The following is a 26,539-nucleotide window of genomic DNA, read 5'->3' as shown; positions in this document are numbered from 1 at the left end:
TTTAGTATCACTATGGAAATCATTATCTGTCTGATGAGCTGACACATAATGGACTCAATGCTGTGCAGAATAATGCTTCCGAACTTAATTCATTTTTTTAGAGAGAGAGAGAGAGAGAGAGAGAGAGAGAGAGAGAGAGAGAGAGAGAGAGAGAGAGAGAGAGAGAGAGAGAGAGAGAGAGAGAGAGAGAGGTGCTAAACATGAAACAGAGATAGCAGTAGGTACTGGGGATTGCTATATGCCTTTGGGGAGGCAACATAGCTCTACTCAGCCTGAGTTTCAACTCCACCAAAGGGAATCATTGCCTGATTCTTCCTCCTACTGAAAACATTAGATTGTAGCGCAACTATGACTTATCACAGAGGGATTATTTCCTGAGTGACAAAGAATTATTGGTTTTCTGAAATCCTCTATAAAAAAAATATACACGCAACATGTGAAGTGTTGGTCCCACGTTTCATGAGCTGAAATAAAAGATCATAGAATTTGTCAATACTTACAAAAAAGGTTATTTCTCTCACAAATGTGTTTACATCCCTTTTAGTGAACAGTTCTCCTTTGCGAAGATGATCCATCTGTAACGGTTTTCTAGTGGTGATGAAGGAGAGTCGGACCAAACTGCAGCGTGTCGATTGCGATCCATGTTTAATATAACAAAGAAACACGAACTTACAAAAAACAATAAACGAAACCGAAACAGCCTATCTGGTGCAAACTAACAACGAGTACACATAGGACACTAAGGACAATCACCCACGACAAACTCAAAGAATATGGCTGCCTAAATATGGTTCCCAATCAGAGACAACGATAAGCACCTGCCTCTGATTGAGAACCACTCCAGACAGCCATAGACCTTGCTAGACAACCCACTAAGCTACAATCCCAATACCACCACCAAAACCCCAAGACAAACACACCACAATTACAAAAACCCCATGCCACACCCTGGCCTGACCAAATACATAAAGATAAACACAAAATACTTTGACCAGGGCGTGACAGAACCCCTAAGGTGCGGACTCCCGAACGCACCTCAAAACAATAGGGAGGGTCCGGGTGGGCGTCTGTCCATGGTGGCGGCTCCGGCGCGGGGCGTGGACCCCACTCCTTTAATGTCTTAGTCCCCTCTCCCTTCGTCCCTGGATAGTCCACCCTCGCCGCCGACCATGGCCTAGTAGTCCTCACCCAGAACCCCACTGGACTGAGGAACAGATCGGGACTGAAGGACAGCTCGGGACCGAGGCAGCTCGGGACTGAGGGGAAGCTCGGGAGTGAGAGAAAGCTCGGGAGTGAGAGAAAGCTCAGGAGTGAGAGAAAGCTCAGGAGTGAGAGAAAGCTCAGGAGTGAGAGGAAGCTCAGGAGTGAGAGGAAGCTCAGGAGTGAGAGGAAGCTCAGGAGTGAGAGGAAGCTCAGGCAGGTAGATAGATCTACCAGCTCCTGGCTGGCTGGTGGTTTCAGCAGATCCTGGCTGACTGGCAGATCCTGGCTGACTGGCAGATCTGGAAGAGTCTGGTTGACTGGCAGATCTGGAAGAGTCTGGTTGACTGGCAGATCTGGAAGAGTCTGGTTGACTGGCAGATCTGGAAGAGTCTGGTTGACTGGCAGATCTGGAAGAGTCTGGTTGACTGGCAGATCTGGAAGAGTCTGGTTGACTGGCAGATCTGGAAGAGTCTGGCTGACTGGCAGATCTGGAAGAGTCTGGCAGACTGGCGATGCTGGGCAGACCGGCGGCGCCGGGCAGACTGGCGGCGCCGGGCAGACTGGCGGCGCCGGGCAGACTGGCGACGCTGGGTGACTGGCGACGCTGGGCAGACTGGCGGTGCTGGGCAGACTGACGACGCTGGGCAGACTGACGACGCTGGGCAGACTGGCGGTGCTGGGCAGACTGGCGATGCTGGGCAGACTGGCGATGCTGGGCAGACTGGCGATGCTGGGCAGACTGGCGATGCTGGGCAGACTGATGGCGCTGGGCAGACTGGCGATGCTGGGCAGACTGGGGGCACTGGCGGCGCTGGGCAGACTGGCGGCACTAGCTGCTCCATATAGGCTGACAGCTCTGGCGGCTTCTTACAGACTGACCGCTCTGGCGGCTCCGTGCTGACTGGCAGCTCCTTGCAGACTGGCAGCTCCTTGCAGACTGGCAGCTCCTTACAGACTGACAGCTCCGTGCAGACTGACAGCTCCGTGCAGACTGACAGCTCCGTGCAGACTGGCTGCTCCATGCAGACTGGCTGCTCCATGCAGACTGACAGCTCTGGCTGCTTCATGCAGACTGACAGCTCTGGCTGCTCCATGTAGACTGGCTGCTTCATGCAGACTGGCAGCTCGGGCTGCTTCATGTAGACTGACAGCTCTGGCTGCTCCATGCGGACTGACAGCTCTGGCTGCTCCATGTAGACTGACTGCTTCATGCAGACTGGCAGCTCGGGCTGCTTCATGTAGACTGACAGCTCTGGCTCCTCCATGCAGACTGACAGCTCTGACTGCTCCATGCAGACTGACAGCTCTGGCTGCTTCATGCAGACTGGCAGCTCTGGCTGCTCTATGTAGACTGGCTGCTTCATGCAGACTGGCAGCTCGGGCTGCTTCATGTAGACTGGCTGCTTCATGCAGACTGGCAGCTCTGACTGCTCCATGCAGACTGACAGCTCTGACTGCTCCATGCAGACTGACAGCTCTGGCTGCTTCATGCAGACTGGCAGCTCTGGCTGCGCTGAACAGGCGGGAGACTCCTGCAGCGCTGTGTCGGAGGAAGGCTCTGGCTGCGCTAAACAGGCGGAAGACTCCGGCAGCGCTGGAGATGAGGAAAGCTCTAACAGCGCTAGATAGGCGTGAGACTCCGGCAGCGCTGTAGAGGAGGAAGGCTCTGGCTGCGTTAAACAGGCGGGAGACTCCAGCAGCGCAGGAGAGGAGAAAAGCGCTGGCTGCGCTGAACAGGCGAGGCACACTGAAGGCCTGGTGCGTGGTGCTGGAACTGGTGGTACTGGATCGAGGACACGCACAGGAAGCCTGGTGCGGGGAGCTGCTACCGGAGGGCTGGGGTGTGGAGGTGGTACTGGATAGACCGGACCGTGCAGGCGCACTGGAGCTCTTGAGCACCGAGCCTGCCCAACCTTACCTGGCTCGATGCCCACTCTAGCCCGGCCGATACGAGGAGCTGGAATATACCGAACCGGGCTGTGCACCCGCACTGGAGACACCGTGCGCTCCACAGCATAACACGGTGCCTGCCCGGTCTCTCCAGCCCCCGGTAAGCACAGGGAGTTTGCGCAGGTCTCCTACCTGGCATAGCCATACTCCCTGTAAGCCCCCCAAGAAATTTTTGGGGCTGACTCTCGGGCTTCCATCCGCTCTGCCGTGCTAGCTCCTCATAATGCCGCCTCTCTGCTTTTGCTGCCTCCAGCTCGGCTTTGGGGCGACAATAATCTCCAGGCTCATTCCAGGGTCCTTTACCGTCCAATTCCTCCTCCCATGTCCATAACTCCAGGTGGTGCAACCTCTCCCACTGTAGCTGCTGCTGCTCCTGCTGCTGCTGCCTCTGTTGCCTCTTCTCCTGTTGCTCCTTTGGGCGGCTACACTCCCCTGGTTTAGCCCAGGGTCCTCTCCCGTCGAAGATCTCCTCCCATGACCAGAAATCCTTGGTGAGCATCTCCTTTTTCGGCTGCTCCTGCCTGTTGACACGCCGCTTGGTCCGTTGGTGGTGGGTGATTCTGTAACGGTTTTCTAGTGGTGATGAAGGAGAGTCGGACCAAACTGCAGCGTGTCGATTGCGATCCATGTTTAATATAACAAAGAAACACGAACTTACAAAAAACAATAAACGAAACCGAAACAGCCTATCTGGTGCAAACTAACAACGAGTACACATAGGACACTAAGGACAATCACCCACGACAAACTCAAAGAATATGGCTGCCTAAATATGGTTCCCAATCAGAGACAACGATAAGCACCTGCCTCTGATTGAGAACCACTCCAGACAGCCATAGACCTTGCTAGACAACCCACTAAGCTACAATCCCAATACCACCACCAAAACCCCAAGACAAACACACCACAATTACAAAAACCCCATGCCACACCCTGGCCTGACCAAATACATAAAGATAAACACAAAATACTTTGACCAGGGCGTGACACCATCCACCTGACAGGTGTGGCATATCAAGAAGATGATTAAACAACATGATCAATACACAGGTGCACCTTGTGCTAGGGATAATACAAGGCCACTCTAAAATGTGCAGTTTTGTCACTCAACACAATGCCACAGATGTCTCCAGTTTAATTTCTCCACCATAAGCCGTCTCCAAACGTCATTTTAGAGAATTTGGCAGTACGCCCAACAGGCTTCACAACCTCAGACCACATGTAACCACGCCAGCCCAGGACCTCCACATCCATCTTCTTCACCTGCGGGATCGTCTGAGACCAACCACCTGGACATCTGATGAAACTGAGTAGTATTTCTGTCTGTGGCTGGGCCTGGCTCCCAAGTGGGTGGGCCTGGCTCCCAAGTGGGTGGGCCTGGCTCCCAAGTGGGTGGGCCTGGCTCCCAAGTGGGTGGGCCTGGCTCCCAAGTGGGTGGGCCTGGCTCCCTTGTGGGTGGGCCTGGCTCCCAAGTGGGTGGGCCTGGCTCCCAAGTGGGTGGGCTTAGCTCCCAAGTGGGTAGGCCTGGCTCCCAAGTGGCTGGGCCTGGATCCCAAGTGGGTGGGCCTGGCTCCCAAGTGGGTGAGCTTGGCTCCCAAGTGGGTGGGCCTGGCTCCCAAGTGGGTGGGCCTGGCTCCCAAGTGGGTGGGCCTGGCTCCCAAGTGGGTGGGCCTGGCTCCCAAGTGGGTGGACCTGGCTCCCAAGTGGGTGGACCTGGCTCCCAAGTGTGTGGGCCTGGCTCCCAAGTGGGTGGGCCTGGCTCCCAAGTGGGTGAGCCTGGCTCCCAAGTGGGTGGGCCTATGCCCTCCTAGGCCATGGCTGTGCCCCTGCCCAGTCATGTGAAATCTATAGATGAATTTATTTCAATTGTCTGATTTCCTTATATAAACTGTAACTCAGTTAAAACCGTTGACATTGTTGCAGGGTTGCATTTATATTTTTGTTCAGTATACATCATTGATATAACCCAACCCAGTACACTCTGTTTTGTCTCGTTTAATTCTGAACAACTTTGAACATTGTGGTCAGATTCCCAGCCCCTGTGTTGAGCTGTACTTTGTGGATTAAACTGGTGTTGGCAGTCTCATTGTGATCAGTTGGACATGGGATCACCTTGAGCTGCACAATCTCCCCATCAAAGACCAGCCTGGCTTGAGATCTCATTCTAGAACGGTAGCTGAGGCAGGTCCTTATAGAGGGTTTATGGTCTTAGTGGCTATAACGCATTGTGGATACAGAAGATATACATGGACCGGTACAGATATGCTGTAGAGGCATATCCAAAAAGCTGGCAGGGTCGAGACAAAGTTGTTAAATGCCAACTAGCTTTAAATCTCTCCTTTACCAGCCCCTCATATCCCTGTCTCTGTCTCTCTCTCGCTCACACACACACACACACACACACACACACACACACACACACACATACACGTACACACGCGCATACACACACATGCACACACACACACATACGCACACACATGCATACACACACATGCGCACACACACACACACATGCGCATACACACACACACACGCACACACACACACACATGCGCATACACACACACGCAGACACACACACCCCACTGGTCCTAAACCTACGCTGTGTGACCTCTCTTCCAGCACCTGTCCATCTCTAACGGTAGTTTCCAGGTGGATGCCTCCTTTATGCAGACTCTGTGGAACGTCCAGCCTACCCGGTCAGGAAGCAACGTGGCTGTAGGCAAGTACACCACGACTCAGTAATATCATTACAACTTCAGGTTAATACTTCATTATGAACTAGGACGTATTCAGTTGGTGGAGGAATGTTATATATTTGACTCTTCTTTGTGTCATGCTCCCCTCGGTAACCTGTGTTTGTAAGACACTTAATAAACATCAAATCAAATCAGAGTTTATTTGTCACGTGCACAGGATACAGAAGGGTCAAATCAAATCACCTTTTATTGGTCACATACACACGGTTGGCAGATGTTAATGCGAGTGTAGCGAAATGCTTGTGCTTTCTAGTTTCCGACCGTGCAGTAATATCTAACAAGTAATCTAACAATTTCACAGCAACTACCTTATACACACAAGTGTAAAGGAATGAATAAGAATATGTACATAAAAATATATGGATGAGCGATGGCTGAACGGCATAGGCAAGATGCAGTAGATGGTATAGAGTACAGTACATACAGTACATATGAGATGAGTAATGTAGGGTATGTAAACATTATATTAAGTGGCATTGTTTAAAGTGACTAGTGAGACATTTATTACATCCAATTTTTTATTATTATCATGGCTAGAGATTTGAGTCAGTATGTTGACAGCAGCCACTCAATGTTATTGATGGCTGTTTAACAGTCTGATGGCCTTGAGATAGAAACTATAAACAGGACAGTGAAATGGTTGCTTGCAAGCTCTTCCTCCACAATGCAGGGATATTAGTCATATAGAAGAAACACACATTAGAATAAACACTAAATACAGGCCCATATGTAGCAGTCATTCAATCAATCAGATTGTCACTAAGGCTACGTGCGGTGCACAAAATGCACCATGTCTTCAAAAGCTCCCTATTGAGCTTAGGGTCTTGTGTTTGTCCAATAGGATTCCTGTGTGGTGGTCACGTGATGCGTCTGTGTCACGGACATGATGAGAGTCTGACCATACCTGGATCAGAGGCCAGCGAAATGGAGCAGAGGTACAGTAGGCTTCTTGTCAGCCATTTTAATATTGTGACTGTAACACTGTCAGAGCATAACAGGTACAGTAGGCTTCTTGTCAGCCATTTTAACTGTAGGTTTGGGTCTCTCCTGTAAACCCACTTTTAACACTGTCATATAATCACTTACTTTGAATCACTTTGAAGAGAACTTTCAGTCAAATGTCATTACAGGCTGTGAGCTCTACTATTAAGGACCATTTTAACTGACACTTACAGCTACTTTTAAAGATGTCTCTTAATGTTTTAGAGAGCTTTCAATTAACCGCTATGACATTCCATCACCATTCTGTTGAATCGTTGAGAGAGAAATGGGATCAAATAGTGCTAAGTCTATCTTGATGACGATCTGCCTGTGTATCAGATGGGGATCTGGGACACTCACTCCTTAGCCTGAAGTGTCACACCTTGCGCAATTAAATATGTGTTGGAATGCTTCCGAAGGGCAGTCAAGTCTGTTTGCGCGGCAGAGGTCCTGAGTTCTAGTCTCAGTATGCGCTGAGGCAGATGTCCTGAGTTCTAGTCTCGGTATGCGCTGAGGCAGGTGTCCTGAATTCTAGTCTCGGTATGCGCTGAGGCAGAGGTCCTGAATTCTAGTCTCGGAATGCACTGAGGCAGAGGTCCTGAGTTCAAGTCTCGGTATGTGCTGAGGCAGAGGTCCTGACTTCAAGTCTCGGTATGCGCTGAGGCAGAGGTCCTGAGTTCTAGTCTCGTAATGCGCTGAGGCAGAGGTCCTGAGTTCAAGTCTCAGTATGTGCTGAGGCAGAGGTCCTGAGTTCTAGTCTCGTAATGCGCTGAGGCAGAGGTCCTGAGTTCTGTCTCAGTATGTGCTGAGGCAGAGGTCCTGAGTTCTAGTCTCTGTAATGCGCTGAGGCAGAGGTCCTGAGTTCTAGTCTCAGTATGTGCTGAGGCAGAGGTCCTGAGTTCTAGTCTCGTAATGCGCTGAGGCAGAGGTCCTGAGTTCTAGTCTCATAATGCGCTGAGGCAGAGGTCCTGAGTTCAAGTCTCAGTATGTGCTGAGGCAGAGGTCCTGAGTTCTAGTCTCGTAATGCGCTGAGGCAGAGGTCCTGAGTTCTAGTCTCAGTATGTGCTGAGGCAGAGGTCCTGAGTTCTAGTCTCAGTATGTGCTGAGGCAGAGGTCCTGAGTTCTAGTCTCGTAATGCGCTGAGGCAGAGGTCCTGAGTTCTAGTCTCGTAATGCGCTGAGGCAGAGGTCCTGAGTTCTAGTCTCAGTATGTGCTGAGGCAGAGGAGGATGTGGTACTAGCTAAGTAAGCAGCATGATGTCCTTTTCACATTTTGAAATTGCATTTTCATACCAGTAATAATTCAGAATGTACTATTAGTTTCAGTTTCAAAATACACTTTTGAAGATTTGGAAGAGAAGGACTCCATGCAACAATTTGTGTTGTAAAGTCACTGCGTTAAATAGAGACAAATGCATTGGTTTGGGACTGGTATCCTAGCAGCTAAGAGCTTTGAGCCAGTCAACGAATCCCAGAGTCGACTAAGTGAAAAATCTGTCGAATTGTGCCCTTGAGCAAGGCACTTAACCCTAATTGTTCCTGTAAGTGGCTCTGGACAAAATGTTTAATGTAATACTACTGACTAAAGGTCACCAGCGTTAGTCGCTATTAAAAAATATGATTTTGCAAGACGCAGTGATTTCTCAAACAGAGTTTCTTTCATAATTGTCCAGAGATTTGATCTCACATACTCCATAAAGAGTAAAGACCAGATACACAAAACATTCTTATGAAAACATTTCTTCTTAACTGCCAGTTCTCTGCTGCCAATGACTGGAACGAACTACAAAAATCTCTGAAACTGGAAACACTTCTCCCCCTCACTAGCTTTAAGCACCAGCTGTCAGAGCAGCTCACAGATTACTGCACCTGTACATAGCCCACCTATAATTTAGCCCAAACAACTACCTCTTTCCCGACTGTATTTATTTTATTTATTTATTTTGCTCCTTTGCACCCCATTATTTTTATTTCTACTTTGCACATTCTTCCACTGCAAATCTACCATTCCAGTGTTTTACTTGCTATATTGTATTTACTTTGCCACCTTGGCCTTTGTTTGCCTTTACCTCCCTTATCTCACCTCACTTGCTCACATCGTATATAGACTTGTTTATACTGTATTATTGACTGTATGTTTGTTTTACTCCATGTGTAACTCTGTGTTGTTGTATGTGTCGAACTGATTTTAAGTTGAGAATTTTGAAACTTAAATACAGATTGAAGTCCTTTCATTGTCATCTCTTTACAGCAATAGTCATTTGCTTTCCAAACTATGTTTTCCCGCGATTGTATTTTAAAATATTGCGATATGCCTGGCTGGGCTTCTCTACTTTTCAGTGACATTCACAACTCAACAATCATCTATTTGGTATTTGCCGTTCGCGGTCCAGATTGCCAGTCCTTCAGACTAAGTGATATAACACAATAAACAGCTTTATTTTATTATAGAAGCTAATGGTCCTCTGTGTCCAAATCAGACTTTCTGGTGTAGTAGCTTATTTTGAATGGTTGTATTTATTTCTTTAAAGACAGGAGTTAATTAGGCTATATATATATTTTTCAATTTCATTCAATTTATTATAGGGAAAGCTTAACTGCTCCTAGCATTATGGGCACGCTGCCTTTGAATGTGTCATTAACACAACCAGTCATGACGTTTTCATCTGATTGTAAAACAATCACATAACAAAGATGCTCCTGTAGGCTACCTGTGCACAGTTAAAAAAATAATATTTCACCTTCATTTAACCAGGTAGGCCAGTTGAGAACAAGTTCTCATTTACAACTGAGACCTGGCCAAGATGGGGCAAAGATGTGCGACACAAACAACAACTCAGAGTTACACATAAACAAACGTAAAAATAGAAAAGAAAAATAGAAAAATCTATGTACAGTTTGTGCAAATGTAGAAGAGTAGGGAGGTAAGGTAATAAATAGGTGCAATAATTACAATGTAGCATTAATACTGGAGTGATTGATGTGCAGATAATGATGTGCAAGTAGAGATACGGGGGACATCCATTCACTCACAAAATAATTCCAGCATCCAAACCCCAATACGGGTGTACTGTGTACTGTGCACTGTGCACCCGCATTGTGATGAATGGACCAATACAGCTGTTATAAAACACCTAGGTGTATTGGCATGACATTCTACGATTGCCATTAGGCTTACACTTGTAGCCTGAATTGAAGCGTCCACTGTTGTCCACGCGCGCCTCTTTCTCGGCTACTCATCTCCGCCTTGTCCGTCTTCTCCTCAAACCACAACGCAATATGGAGCGTATACCACCCGGTTTCCAGTCAATTTGCTAATGTTTCATGTGGCTGACTTGCACCAATGTTAAGTAATGGTGTCGTAGCCTATAGTTCTTAGAGAATGTTGTATTAATTGTACTGGTACGGCGTACCCCCCACTATTTATTTTGCCGGGACGCTGTACCAGACCGTACCGCCTTACTTTCACCCCTGAAAAAGTCACAGACCTGATCCCTCTCCTCCCTTTCTGTGTCCCCAGGATAGTGAACTATGAAATGGGAAAAGGAACGTCCAAGGCCCGCTCCCTCTGGAGGCTGGAGCCCCTCAGGATTGGGTGAGCTCTCCCCCATCGAACCCACCTCCACTCTGACCCTAACCTCACTTCCACCTCACCCTCTCTCACTTATACATTTCACAGATACTGTCTGTCCTTCACTGCATTCACTCACTTTCAGACACACTTCGGAATCCACTATCTAGAACCTTAAATGTTTCTTTGGCTGTCCCCATAGGAGAACCCTTTGAAGAGCCCTTTTTGGCTAGGTTTTGGTTGAGAACATAGACACCCAATACACTTTCAGACACCCTCAAGTCAATGGCACTTTCCATGAACCACCTGGTTGTATATGACGTGTGATGCATTATGGAAGTAGTTATACTGTCTTCTACCTTTATTTCACCAATAGAATCTCTTGAGAGTCAAGTATTATCAGAATGGCGCTGTAATGTATAGCTGCCGTTTTACGTTTTACTGGCTCCTGACCAATTTTGTGTTGTTTTTTGTTGTTGTTTTGTTGCACTGATCTTCACTTTTTTTGTTCATAATGTTTCCTCCATCGTTTCCTATGATCGTAAAGAGCTTCTGGATATCAGAACAGCGATTTGGACGAAGATTTCTACTTCAATGAGTCGGCAGTTCTGGACATACAGGCCCTAATCCCTGAGACTCGGAAATGAAAGAGAGGCCGACCTGCGGGCATGCTGACGAAACTACATCGCCTCCACCCTCCATTCTATTGGCAAACGTACAATCACTGGAGAATAAACTGGACGAGCTCCGTTCAAGACTATCCTATCAACTGGACCTGAAGAACTGTAATATTCTGTGCTTCTCGGAGTCGTGGCTAAACCAGGACATGGATAATATTCATCTAGCTGGTTCTTCTATGCATAGACAGGATCGAATGGCAGCCGCGAACGGCAGCCTTGTGTAAGCTCAAGGGGGAGGTGTGTGGCTTTGTTAACAACAGCTGGTGCGCAATCTCTAATATTAATTCAGTCTGGATCTTCTGCTCGCCTGAATTAGAATATCTCATGATAAGCTGTAGACCATACTATTTCCCAAGAGAGTCTATTTACCACCACTAACTGCACTCAACAAACTGTATAGGGTCATAAGCAAATGTTCCGGATGACTGTGTGATCATGCTCTCCGTAGCTGATGTGAGTAAGACCTTTAAACAGGTTAACATTCACAAGGCCGCAGGGTCAGACAGAATACCAGGACGTGTACTCAGAGCATGCGCTGACTCACCAACTCCAATTTGCATATCAGCGCCAACAGATCCACAGATAATGCAATCTTTATTGCACTCCACACGACCCTCTTCCACCTGGACAAGAGGAACACCTATGTGAGAATACTTGTCACTGACTACAGCTCAGCGTTCAACACCATAGTGCCCTCCAAGCTCATCATTAAGCTAAGGACCCTGGGACTGAACATCTCTCTCTGCAACTGGATGCTGGACTTTCTGATGTGCCGCCCCGCCACGCTGATCCTCAACACGGGGGCCCCTCAGGGGTGTGTGGTTAGTCCCCTCCTCTACTCCCAGTTCACCGACATCTGCGTGGCCACAGACGACTCCAACGCTGTCATTAAATTTTGCTGACGACACGTGACAATGAGACAGCCTGTAGGGAGGAGGTCAGGGACCTGTCAGTGTGGTGCCAGGACAACAACCTCTCCCTCAACGTCAGCAAGACAAAGGGGCTGACCGTGGACTACAGGAAACGGAGGGCCGAGCACGTTGCCATTCACATTAACAGAGCTGTAGTGGAGCTGGTCGAGAGCTTCGTGTCCACATCTCTGACGAATGAACATGGTACAAAAAAAACCAACACAGTCATGATGACGGCACGACAACGCCTCTTCCCCCTCAGGAGGCTGAAAAGATTAGGCATGGGACCTCAGATCCTCAAAAAGTTCTACAGCTGCACCATTGAGAGCATCTTGAATGGCTTCATCCCTGCTTGGTACGACAACTGCTTGGCATCCAGAGGGTAGTACGTACGGCCCAGTACATCACCGGGGCCAAGCTTCCTGCCATCCAGGACCTCTATACCAGGCGGTGTCAGAGGAAGGCCCTAAACATTTTCTAAAACTCCAGTAACCCAAGTCATAGATTGCTCTCTCTGCTACCGCATGGCAAGCGGTTCCGATGCATCATGTCTGGAACCAACAGGATCTTGAACAGCTTCTTCCACCAAGCCATACGACTGCAAAATAGTTAGTTAGAATAGCTATTTTTTAATTATTTAACGATCTGCATTGACTCTTTTTATACTACCTCTTTATACTCCTCACGGCAGCTACTGCTACTGTTAATGATCTATCCTCGTACTCCTGCACATCGACTTGGTACTAGTACCCCATGTATATAGACAAATTATCGTTACTCGTTGTTTATTTATTATTACTTGTATTATTATTATTATTATTATCATTGTTATTATGATTATTATTATTACGTGTTATTATTTTTCTATTATTTCTTTCTCTGCATTGATGGGAAGGGCCTGTACGTAAGCATTTCACTGTTAGTCTACACCTGTTGTTTAAGAAGCATTTCACTGTTAGTCTACACCTGTTGTTTAAGAAGCATTTCACTGTTAGTCTACACCTGTTGTTTACCAAGCATTTCACTGTTAGTCTACACCTGTTGTTTAAGAAGCATTTCACTGTTAGTCTACACCTGTTGTTTACCAAGCATTTCACTGTTAGTCTACACCTGTTGTTTAAGAAGCATTTCACTGTTAGTCTACACCTGTTGTTTACCAAGCATTTCACTGTTAGTCTACACCTGTTGTTTAAGAAGCATTTCACTGTTAGTCTACACCTGTTGTTTAAGAAGCATTTCACTGTTAGTCTACACCTGTTGTTTACCAAGCATTTCACTGTTAGTCTACACCTGTTGTTTAAGAAGCATTTCACTGTTAGTCTACACCTGTTGTTTAAGAAGCATTTCACTGTTAGTCTACACCTGTTGTTTAAGAAGCATTTCACTGTTAGTCTACACCTGTTGTTTAAGAAGCATTTCACTGTTAGTCTACACCTGTTGTTTACAAAGCATGTGACAAATAACATTTGTTTTGGATTTGATTGTAAGACATGATATGAGCATTTTTAACAGCTTATTGATTGTTATTGGTTGATCCAATTATTTAATCATTTTGTAATGTAGTTTTACCATTGAAATGAGTGTCCAAAGTGTGATGGATGTCCTCTCTGTCACATTGTATAAATTATTGGAGACATGTAATAGGGTTTTTTAATACTCCACCAAAAATACAACTTGCCATGAAAGGCACGGGGATGAAACCCAGAACAAACATGTATACAAAACACAGGGATGTAACCCAAACAAAAGAGCGAGGTTAAACCTCTAATAAATACACGAGACGAGACCCAAAACAACAATACACGGGACGAGACCCAAAACAACAATACACTGGAAGAGACCCGTAATAACAATACACGGGACGAGACCCGTAATAACAAGACACGGGACGAGACCCGTAATAACAAGACACGGGACGAGACCCGTAATAACAACACACGGGACGAGACCCGTAATAACAAGACACGGGACGAGACCCGTAATAACAACACACGGGACGAGACCCGTAATAACAAACAACACACGGGACGAGACCCAAAACAACAATACACGGGACGAGACCCATAATAACAACACACGGGACGAGACCCGTAATAACAACACACGGGACGAGACCCGTAATAACAACACACGGGACGAGACCCGTAATAACAACACACGAGACGAGACCCAAAACAACAATACACGGGACGAGACCCATAATAACAACACACGGGACGAGACCCGTAATAACAACACACGAGACGAGACCCAAAACAACAATACACGGGACGAGACCCATAATAACAACACACGGGACGAGACCCGTAATAACAACACACGGGACGAGACCCGTAATAACAAGACACGGGACGAGACCCGTAATAACAAGACACGGGACGAGACCCATAATAACAACACACGGGACGAGACCCAAAACAACAATACACAGGACGAGATCTGTAATAACTAGTACACAAGACACGCAGCACAAAAGCCAAAACAACAAGCACAGGAACTCACAAGACCAACGGACATGGGAACAATAACCGACAAGACAATGATGAACAGACGGCACATATATACACATACTAATCAGGGGGAATGGGAACCAGGTGTTTGTAATGAGAGAAGACAGTCCGGGGTTGGTGGTAATGAAACAGTTCAGTGATGCCTAGAAGGCCGGTGACGTAGACCTCCGGAGCTGGTGCACGAATGAGCAGCAGTACCAGGGGGATGCGTGACAGTACGCCCCTCCCTCCGGACGCGGAACTACGCGGAACGACACCAGCCTCAGGACGACCCCAGGGATGCGGGGCGAGTCATTCAGGGCGCCGATGGTGAAAATCCCAAGTCAGCGAAGCGTCTAGGATGACCACCGCAGGAACCCAGCACCACTCTTCTGGGCCGTACCCCTCCCCTGACACGCTGCACTAGCAGCGGGACGACACTGGCCTCGAGGACGACCACAGGAACGTGGTGCTGGTCGGTCAGGGCCAGTTGCAGCTGCCGAAGTTTCGTCATCATCAGACTGGCCAGTTGCAGCTGCCGACGTTGCAGGGGCGTCGTACGGGCCAGTTGAAGCTGCCGAAGTTGTGGTGGTGTTGGACGGGCCAGTTGCAGCTGCCGAAGTTGTGGTGGTGTTGGACGGGCCAGTTGCAGCTGCCGAAGTTGTGGTGGTGTTGGACGGGCCAGTTGCAGCTGCCGAAGTTGTGGTGACATTGGACGGGCCAGTTGCAGCTGCCGGTTGTGGTGGCGTTGGGCGGGCCAGTTGCAGCTGCCGAGGTTGTGGTGACGTTGGGCGGGCCAGTTGCAGCTGCCGAAGTTGGACGGGCCAGTTGCAGCTGCCGAAGTTGTGGTGACGTTGGACGGGCCAGTTGCGGCTGCCGAAGTTGTGGTGACGTTGGACGGGCCAGTTGCGGCTGCCGAAGTTGTGGTGGTGTTGGACGGGCCAGTTGCAGCTGCCGAAGTTGTGGTGACATTGGACGGGCCAGTTGCAGCTGCCGGTTGTGGTGGCGTTGGACGGGCCAGTTGCAGCTGCCGAAGTTGTGGTGACGTTGGACGGGCCAGTTGCAGCTGCCGAAGTTGGACGGGCCAGTTGCAGCTGCCGGTTGTGGTGACGTTGGACGGGCCAGTTGCGGCTGCCGAAGTTGTGGTGACGTTGGGCGGGCCAGTTGCGGCTGCCGGTTGTGGTGACGTTGGACGGGCCAGTTGCGGCTGCCGAAGTTGTGGTGACGTTGGACGGGCCAGTTGCGGCTGCCGAAGTTGTGGTGACGTTGGACGGGCCAGTTGCGGCTGCCGAAGTTGTGGTGACATTGGACGGGCCAGTTGCAGCTGCCGTTGTGGTGGCGTTGGACGGGCCAGTTGCAGCTGCCGAAGTTGTGGTGGTGTTGGACGGGCCAGTTGCAGCTGCCGAAGTTGTGGTGATGCTGGACGGGCCAGTTGTGGTGGCGTTGGACGGGCCAGTTGTGGTGGCGTTGGACGGGCCAGCTGTGGTGACGTTGACGGGCCAGCTGTGGTGGCGTTGACGGGCCAGCTGTGGTGGCGTTGGACGGGCCAGTTGTGGTGACGTTGGACGGGCCAGCTGCAGCTGCAGACGTTGTGGTGGCGTTGGACAGGCCAGTTGTGGTGGCGTTGGACGGGCCAGCTGTGGTGGCGTTGGACGGGCCAGCTGCAGCTGCCGACGTTGTGGTGGCGTTGGATAGGCCATTCCCGCTGTCTCCATTTAGTGTTGGTTATTCTGTCACATTGTATAAATGATTGGAGACAGCCGTTCCATGGATTCTAACCGTCAACTAATCATAAAGCCCTTGACTAGGTGAATCAGGTAAGCTAGTTCAGGGTCTATAACAACAATTTAAAGATATGGTTGTCCCAGAGGAGGTTTGAAAACCAGTGTACTAAGATATTTTGAAACAGTGGAAGTGCTTCATCGTAGAAGGATGCTGAAATGCCTGAGGCTGTATGCTGTATGTCTCCTCTCCCAAAAATACATCTGAATGAAACACACTCAATGTCTCTAACAAACAGACACATTTTCACTCACACGTTAAGATAAGATAGCACTTTATTAATCCCCCAAAGGCGACATTTGGTGGCATCAGCCAATACATACAACACCAATACATACCCAATAAAACTCACCAAAAGACAACAAATAAACACACAAAAACTGCACATCATCAATGAATATTAAAAACTAAGTTGACATGGAGGTTCCCCTATTTTTCATTGGGAATGGGTTATAGCGATTACTGTAGCATTTAGATTGACATCTCTCTGGGTTCCTCCCCTCTTTGTGATTGGTCAGCTGGAGCGGCAGCCACATTCGCTATGGGCAGGCGTTCCGTCTGCGTCACCTGTCTACCGGTCACTACCTGGCGCTGACCGAAGAGCAGGGTCTGGTCCTACAGGAGAGAGAGAAGTCCGATACCAAGTCCACCGCTTTCTGCTTCAGGGCTACCAAGGTTTGTCTGAATATATGGATGCTATAGATACTATATACATGTATATACTGTATATATAGTATGAATATACTATACTAGTATGTTGTATATATAATATGTATATACTATACTAGTATACTGTATATATAGTATGTATATAATATACTAGTATACTGAATATATAGTATGAATATAATATACTAGTATATTGTGTATATATAGTATGTATATAATATACTAGTATACTGTATATATAGTATGTATATCATATACTAGTATACTGCGTATATATAGTATGAATATAATATACTAGTATACTGTGTATATATAGTATGCATATAATACACTAGTATACTGTATATATAGTATGTATATAATATACTAGTATATTGTATATATAGTATGTATATAATATACTAGTATATTGTGTATATATAGTATGTATATCATATACTAGTATACTGCGTATATATAGTATGAATATTATATACTAGTATATTGTATATAGTTTGTATATAATATACTAGTATACTGTATATATAGTATGTATATAATATACTAGTATACTGTAGTATATATACAGTATACCAGTATATTATATAATACCATATATACAGTATACTAGTATAATATATACATACTATATATACAATATACTATACACCTATATTTTAAAGAGTACATTCTGTACAATTTGACTTGTTAAAAGAACTCAAGAACTCAAGTCACACCGTCAATACAACACAACCAAGTCACACCGTCAATACAACACAACCAAGTCACACCGTCAATACAACACAACCAAGTCACACCGTCAATACAACACAACCAAGTCACACTGTCAATACAACACAACCAAGTCACACCGCCAATACAACACAACCAAGTCACACTGTCAATACAACACAACACAACCAAGTCACACCGCCAATACAACACAACCAAGTCACACCATCAATACAACAGAACCAAGTCACACCGTCAATACAACACAACCAAGTCACACCGCCAATACAACACAACCAAGTCACACTGTCAATACAACACAACCAAGTCACGCCGCCAATACAACACAACCAAGTCACACCGTCAATACAACACAACACAACCAAGTCACACCGCCAATACAGCACAACCAAGTCACACCGTCAATACAACAGAACCCATTCACACCGTCAATACAACACAACCAAGTCACACCGCCAATACAACACAACCAAGTTACACCGTCAATACAACACAACACAACCAAGTCACACCGTCAATACAACACAACCAAGTCACACCGCCAATACAACACAACCAAGTCACACCGTCAATAGAACACAACCAAGTCACACCGTCAATACAACACAACCAAGTCACACCGTCAATACAATACAACCAAGTCACACCGTCAATACAACACAACCAAGTCACACCGGCAATACAACACAACCAAGTCACACCGTCAATACAACACAACCAAGTCACACCGTCAATACAACACAACCAAGTCACACCGTCAATACAACACAACCAAGTCACACCGTCAATACAACACAACCAAGTCACACCGCCAAAGTGTATACGGAACTCATGGAATTAGAATTCATTCTAGTTCTATAGCAGAACCTTCATTGCATTCTAGGACCATAGTACATGGCCAGGAACGATATGAAGAAACAAACAGAGGGAGACTGTCTGTCTGAGGGATCCAGAGACATATTGCTGTCTGCTCCATGTTGCTAGATTATGATTTACTGCCACAGCATGAGTCAGATAACATTATATAATAACATAATACATCGAGACATATGAAATATCTAATAGCCGTCTCCTTCTGCAATAGTTCTAATTGAAATACTCTTCCCTGAGACATATCTGTAATTAATGAGGTCCGTGCTGGCCGTAACACATAACCATACACACACACACGCATGCACGCACACAAACACACACACATACAGGCATACCTGCATACACACTTTCTCTCTCTCTCTCACACACACACACACACACACACATGCACGCACACAAACACACACACATACAGGCATACACCTGCATACACACTTTCTCTCTCTCTCTCTCTCTCTCTCTCTCTCTCACACACACACACACACAGACAATGTAATATATTGACCTTCTCCCAGCCAGACTGATAAACTCATAATAATATAGTTGTCATGTTCCTCAGGGCTAATAGGAACTGTTATGGCTGTTTCAATTAGGTCTGAAGGGACATTTATCAAGATGCCTCAATGGTTTATGATTCTGATCATTCTAGAGACATATCTATTTTCTTCTGTTATTCATATACTCCTTTCTGTCTCTCTCTGTCTCTCTGTCTCTCTCTCTCTCTAATATTCTCAATATTGTCTGTCCACCTTTCAGTCTCTCGCTCTCCCTCCATTTTTCTCTTCCCCATGCCTCTTCCATTTAACTATTCTGTGTTGATATCCAGAAGATCAGAACACTTCTTACTGTGTGATTTTTAATCTGTTTCCCTCTATACCAGCTGGTCTATAGCTACTCTCTGCTGTACTTAGCAGCCTGAAGCTATCTCTGATGAGGCCTGAATGGGTTCTGTGTGTGTTGTGTGTGTGTGCGTGTGTGTGCGTGCGTGTGTGTGTGCCACGTGTGTATATGTGTGCGCGCATACACGTTCGCGTGTGTCTGTTTGTGTGTATGCCTGCGTCTGCATGTGTGTGTGTGTCTCTCTCCCACAGGAGAAGATTGAGTCTGGTACGAAGAACCGGGACATTGAAGGCATGGGAGTAGCAGAGATCAAGTACGGAGACTCAGCCTGCTTCGTGATGCACGTGGCTACAGGACTGTGGTTGTCCTACCAGACGCCTGACGCTAAAGCCTCCCGTATAGGACCCCTCAAGAGACGGGTGAGTTATTACACTGGTTCACTGTTCTAATAGTCAAAACGTTGTCCTTTTACATCATTATAAACGTGTCCCTGTCATGTAGCTACTCTATAATGACTTTGGCAAGGAGAAGGAGTGTGTCTGGCCAATGAAATCACTGTAAGTAGTGGGTCAGTGTAGATATTGGGTAGACCCAGGGCCTTTCTCAGCAGGAGGATAACCAGGAAGTTGTCACCATAATCAGATTATCACATTAGTGAGTATTCATGACTTTATACTACTGTAAGTAATGGGATAATCTAGTGTGGATATTGGATATTGGGACAGACTGTAGAGGAAACCAGAGTCCCCATAATGAGAGGACTTTATACAGAGGATTAGACGTTAGTGTCATAGCTTCCGACTGTGAGTCACATCTTACCAGCTGACGTGTTGTCAAGGCCACCTGGCGTGTTGTCAAGGCCACCTGGCGTGTGAGCAGAACAGAGGTTTGTTTTCTCTGGATGCCTTCCCAGGATGCACTGAATTCCATCCAGCAGAGGGAGAGGGAGAGGTAGAAAGATAGGTACTAGAGGTTGACCGATTATGATTTTTTAACGCCAATACCGATACCGATTATTGGAGGACAAAAAGCCTGATGCCGATTAATCGGCCGATTTTTAGAAACGTATGTATATATATATATATATATACACTTTTATAATAATGACAATTGCAACAATACTGAATGAACAATGAACACTTTTATTTTAACTTAATATAATACATATTATGGACTTTTGGATGGGTGTTCTTATTAAGGTGATTCCACAGGTTGGTGGTATTTTTTATTTAGCCGTTGCTGACCTCATGCTTACATCTTTATCACAAATCAGACACCTTGCTTTCCCTGGTGCCAATTCCATGTAATAGTCCCACACTGGTGCTCTGCTTTTCTCTGCCATCTGTAAAACACACACAGCTCTGAAGTGACAATGATACTGAAGAGTCTGCTTAGGAGTCAAATACTCTCAACTGTTTGAATTAAAATAGAGTTGTATTTACCTGTGATGAATGTTGAAAACAAAAACTGTCATTTCTATATGCAGGAAATCCTATTTTAACAATGGACATGGTAAGAATTGATTACCAAAGTGCGAGTAATAATTCCCATGACACCTTCTAGCAAAATCTGAAAAGCGGTTCCGTCATTCTTTTATTCCATGGGATATTTTTATATTCACTTAAAATAAGGTCTGTGTTTCGTGTAGGCTTACACCACCTTGCCAATGTTATAACTGTGTAGATATCCATAGGACAAGGTAACTCTGATCAATATTGGCTAAACATAAGCGAAGATTTAAAAAAAAATGTAGAGTGGATTTATGAAAATATTTTGACAAACGTTACCTAGTATCCTAGTGAGATTTACACGGGTATCAAAACTCAGAGGCGGTTTAAGCCTGCACCCCAACCTGCACCAAACACAGACCTTATCTGAAGTAGATCAAGACATTCTCTATGGAAGACATGAACGTTAAAATAACAAAGGAACCCCTTTCAAGTTCAGCCGCAAGTTATTACAGGAATTATAACGCGTCGACTATTTCTCTCTAAACCATATACCTTTGACTATTGCGAGCCTGCTGCTGCCTACCACCCCTCAGTCAGACTGCTCTATCAAATATCAAATCATAGACTTAACTATAATAAACACACAGAAATACGAGCCTTAGGTCAAATCCTTAAACGATCACCTCCGAAAACAAAACGTTTATTCCGTTCCGTATTTTATCTAACGGGTGGCATCCATGAGTCTAAATATTCCTGTTACATTGCACAACCTTTAATTATGTAAAATTCAGGAAAATTAGTTCGCAATGAGCCAGGTGGCCCAAACTGTTGCATATACCCTGACTCTGCGTGCAATGAACGTAAGAGAAGTGACACAATTTCACTTGGTTAATATTGCCTGCTAACCTGGATTTCTTTTAGCGAAATATGCAGGTTTAAAAATATATACTTGTGTATTGATTTTAAGAAAGGCATTGATGTTTATGGTTAGGTACACATTGGAGCAACGACAGTCATTGATTGATTGTTTTTTATAAGATAAGTTTAATGCTAGCTAGCAACATACCTTGGCTTACTGCATTCGCGTAACAGGCAGTGTCCTCATGGAGTTCAATGAGAGGCAGGTGGTTAGAGTGTTGAACTAGTTAACTGTAAGGTTGCAAGATTGGATCCCCCGAGCTGACAAGGTAAAAATCTGTCGTTCTGCCCCTGAACAAGGCAGATAACCCACTGTTCCTAGGCCGTCATTGAAAATAAGAATGTGTTCTTTAACTGACTTGCCTAGTTAAATAAAGATTAAATAAAGGTGTAAAAAAATCGAAGAAAAAAAATCTGCAAAATTGGCGCCCAAAAATACCTATTTCCGATTGTTATGAAAAGTTGAAATAGGCCCTAATTAATCGACCACTACGATGAATCGGTCAACCTCTAATAGGTACGGAGGGAGAGATGGTATAGTCTAGTCTACAGATAGGGGATGAGGGAGAGAGAGAGAGAACGGTGACAAGGAGAAAGGGAGAAAGATTGGAATAGTGAGGGAAAGAGGAAGAAGGGAGAGAGAAAGACGGGGGAGGGAAGGAGTACTGAGAGAGATGGAGGAGCCAGGAGTTGATCCCCACTCTCTCAGAAAGCTAACTGTCACTAACTGTCACCATCCTTCTCTCATTATCACTTCTAAATGAGTTCCTCATGTGTCCCGATCTATCCTGGGGGGAGGGAGAACTCACAGCCCAGGCAGCTACTCTTACACCTTGCTTGATTGGGTGTGGTATCATACTTTACATCGGCTAATGCCAGAGGTGATACTGATACTAGTGACAATAAATGACAAGGGACACATTTTAGATTCTCTGTCAACGTGCACCTGCTACCCTGTAGTTAAATGGAATGCTGTATTTATTGTTTATCAGATGTAATTGAATGCTGTATTTATTGTTTATCAGATGTAATGGAATGGTGTATTTATTGTTTATCAGATGTAATTGAATGCTGTATTTATTGTTTATCAGATGTAATGGAATGGTGTATTTATTGTTTATCAGATGTAATTGAATGTAATTGAATGCTGTATTTATTGTTTATCAGATGTAATTGAATGCTGTATTTATTGTTTATCAGATGTAATTGAATGCTGTAGTTATTGTTTATCAGATGTAATTGAATGCTGTATTTATTGTTTATCAGATGTAATTGAATGCTGTATTTATTGTTTATCAGATGTAATTGAATGCTGTATTTATTGTTTATCAGATGTAATGGAATGCTGTATTTATTGTTTATCAGATGTAATTGAATGCTGTATTTATTGTTTATCAGATGTAATGGAATGGTGTATTTATTGTTTATCAGATGTAATTGAATGCTGTATTTATTGTTTATCAGATGTAATGGAATGGTGTATTTATTGTTTATCAGATGTAATTGAATGTAATTGAATGCTGTATTTATTGTTTATCAGATGTAATTGAATGCTGTATTTATTGTTTATCAGATGTAATTGAATGCTGTAGTTATTGTTTATCAGATGTAATTGAATGCTGTATTTATTGTTTATCAGATGTAATTGAATGCTGTATTTATTGTTTATCAGATGTAATTGAATGCTGTATTTATTGTTTATCAGATGTAATGGAATGCTGTATTTATTGTTTATCAGATGTAATTGAATGCTGTATTTATTGTTTATCAGATGTAATGGAATGCTGTATTTATTGTTTATCAGATGTAATTGAATGTAATTGAATGCTGTATTTATTGTTTATCAGATGTAATTGAATGCTGTATTTATTGTTTATCAGATGTAATTGAATGCTGTAGTTATTGTTTATCAGATGTAATTGAATGCTGTATTTATTGTTTATCAGATGTAATTGAATGCTGTATTTATTGTTTATCAGATGTAATTGAATGCTGTATTTATTGTTTATCAGATGTAATTGAATGTAATGGAATGCTGTAGTTATTGTTTATCAGATGTAATTGAATGCTGTATTTATTGTTTATCAGATGTAATTGAATGTAATTGAATGCTGTATTTATTGTTTATCAGATGTAATTGAATGTAATGTAATGCTGTATTTATTGTTTATCAGATGTAATTGAATGCTGTATTTATTGTTTATCAGATGTAATTGAATGTAATGGAATGCTGTATTTATTGTTTATCAGATGTAATTGAATGCTGTATTTATTGTTTATCAGATGTAATTGAATGTAATGGAATGCTGTAGTTATTGTTTATCAGATGTAATTGAATGCTGTATTTATTGTTTATCAGATGTAATTGAATGTAATTGAATGCTGTATTTATTGTTTAACAGATGTAATTGAATGTAATGGAATGCTGTATTTATTGTTTATCAGATGTAATTGAATGCTGTATTTATTGTTTATCAGATGTAATTGAATGTAATGGAATGCTGTATTTATTGTTTATCAGATGTAATTGAATGCTGTATTTATTGTTTATCAGATGTAATTGAATGTAATGGAATGCTGTATTTATTGTTTATCAGATGTAATTGAATGCTGTAGTTATTGTTTATCAGATGTAATGGAATGCTGTATTTATTGTTTATCAGATGTAATTGAATGCTGTAGTTATTGTTTATCAGATGTAATGGAATGCTGTATTTATTGTTTATCAGATGTAATCGAATGCTGTAGTTATTGTTTATCAGATGTAATTGAATGCTGTATTTATTGTTTATCATATGTAATTGAATGTAATTGAATGCTGTATTTATTGTTTATCAGATGTAATTGTCCACATCCAGGGGTTGGCAGAGGCAAGTTTGATTCATTTCTGGAGGCTTGGCAGTGTACAGGATGTCTCTGTTTTGTTGTACTGTGTATACTGCTTTAACCCAGAGTTGTGTATGTTAGGGTAATGTCTGAGTTGTGTATGTTAGGATAATGTCTGAGTTGTGTATGTTAGGGTAATGTCTGAGTTGTGTATGTTAGGGTAATGTCAGAGGTGTGTATGTTAGGGTAATGTCAGAGTTGTGTATGTTAGGATAATGTCTGAGTTGTGTATGTTAGGGTAATGTCTGAGTTGTGTATGTTAGGATAATGTCTGAGTTGTGTATGTTATGGTAATGTATGAGTTGTGTTTGTCTCTGCTCCAGGCCTGTCTGCATGCTGAGGGTCACATGGACGACGGTCTGACCCTTCAGCGTTGTCAACACGAGGAGGCACGGGCTGTACGCATCATCAGGAACACCACAGTCCTCTTCAGCCACTTCATCAAGTACGTATGGCTCACCTGTATGTCTATAGGGCTCACCTGTATGTCTAGAGGGCTCACCTGTATGTCTATAGGGCTCACCTGTATGTCTAGAGGGCTCACCTGTATGTCTATAGGGCTCACCTGTATGTCTATAGGGCTCACCTGTATGTCTATAGGGCTCACCTGTATGTCTATAGGGCTCACCTGTATGTCTAGAGGGCTCACCTGTATGTCTAGAGGGCTCACCTGTATGTCTATAGGGCTCACCTGTATGTCTATAGGGCTCACCTGTATGTCTATAGGGCTCACCTGTATGTCTATAGGGCTCACCTGTATGTCTATAGGGCTCACCTGTATGTCTATAGGGCTCACCTGTATGTCTATAGGGCTCACCTGTATGTCTAGAGGGCTCACCTGTATGTCTAGAGGGCTCACCTGTATGTCTATAGGGCTCACCTGTATGTCTATAGGGCTCACCTGTATGTCTAGAGGGCTCACCTGTATGTCTAGAGGGCTCACCTGTATGTCTAGAGGGCTCACCTGTATGTCTAGAGGGCTCACCTGTATGTCTAGAGGGCTCACCTGTATGTCTAGAGGGCTCACCTGTATGTCTAGAGGGCTCACCTGTATGTCCAACATGGACAGGTTGAATGAGGAGAATGGCCCTGTTTTCTAGTTACTATGCATTGTGGTACTGTGTGTCAGTTAATGTGTACTATGTTGTACTGTGCGTTGGTTAATGTGTACTATGTTGTACTGTGCGTCGGTTAATGTGTACTATGTTGTACTGTGCGTTGGTTATTGTGTACTATGTTGTACTGTGCATTGGTTAATGTTTACTATGTTGTACTGTGTGTTGGTTAATGTGTATTATGTTGTACTGTGTGTCGGTTAATGTGTATTACGTGGTACTGTGTGTCAGTTAATGTGTAAATTGTGCGTTCCTGCTCGAGGCCTTCATCGGACACGTGGTCCTGCTGCGTTGGTAACCATGACAGTTTAACCATCATCTATCCCAGAAAATACAGAACACAGAGGTGCTAATTTTGGATAAGGCTAATTTGGGCTAAGAAAAAGGGATACTGTGAGAGTTTGGCCATTTTGTTTTTATACCTCCCCAGAGTCAGATGAACTCGTGGTGTACCATGTTTGTGTCTCTGTGTCCAGAATGAAGGAAGTTAGAGGTAGTGCACTGCCTGGATGTCTATGGGTATCTACTAGCGTGCTAAAACTACCTCTAACTTCCTTTATACTGGACACAGAGACACAAACATGGTATTCACGAGTTCATTTGACTCTGGGGGAGGTAGATAAAGGACCTCATTGCCAAAATCCCGAAATCTCCTTTTAAAGCAGGATCATATATCGCTGGTTCTTATCTTGATTTCTACTGAATACCAAGATGATTCAAATGAACT

General features: G+C 44.6%; 1 protein-coding gene across 1 annotated transcript in view; it reads left to right on the top strand.

Annotated features, from left to right (window-relative positions):
• ryr3 (ryanodine receptor 3) overlaps nt 1-26,539 on the top strand; it is a 268,014-nt gene that overhangs the window by 48,595 nt on the left and 192,880 nt on the right. Inside the window, 6 exon segments of the mRNA XM_042319182.1 lie at nt 5,779-5,878; nt 6,757-6,850; nt 10,416-10,490; nt 16,847-17,003; nt 19,694-19,861; nt 25,021-25,142. Of these exon segments, the coding sequence (XP_042175116.1) occupies nt 5,779-5,878; nt 6,757-6,850; nt 10,416-10,490; nt 16,847-17,003; nt 19,694-19,861; nt 25,021-25,142 (716 nt within the window).

Source organism: Oncorhynchus tshawytscha, unplaced genomic scaffold, assembly GCF_018296145.1.
Source record: "Oncorhynchus tshawytscha isolate Ot180627B unplaced genomic scaffold, Otsh_v2.0 Un_contig_388_pilon_pilon, whole genome shotgun sequence".
NCBI lineage: Eukaryota > Metazoa > Chordata > Actinopteri > Salmoniformes > Salmonidae > Oncorhynchus > Oncorhynchus tshawytscha.
Note: the sequence above shows the minus strand (reverse complement) of the source record. Positions and strands in the feature narration are given on the sequence as shown.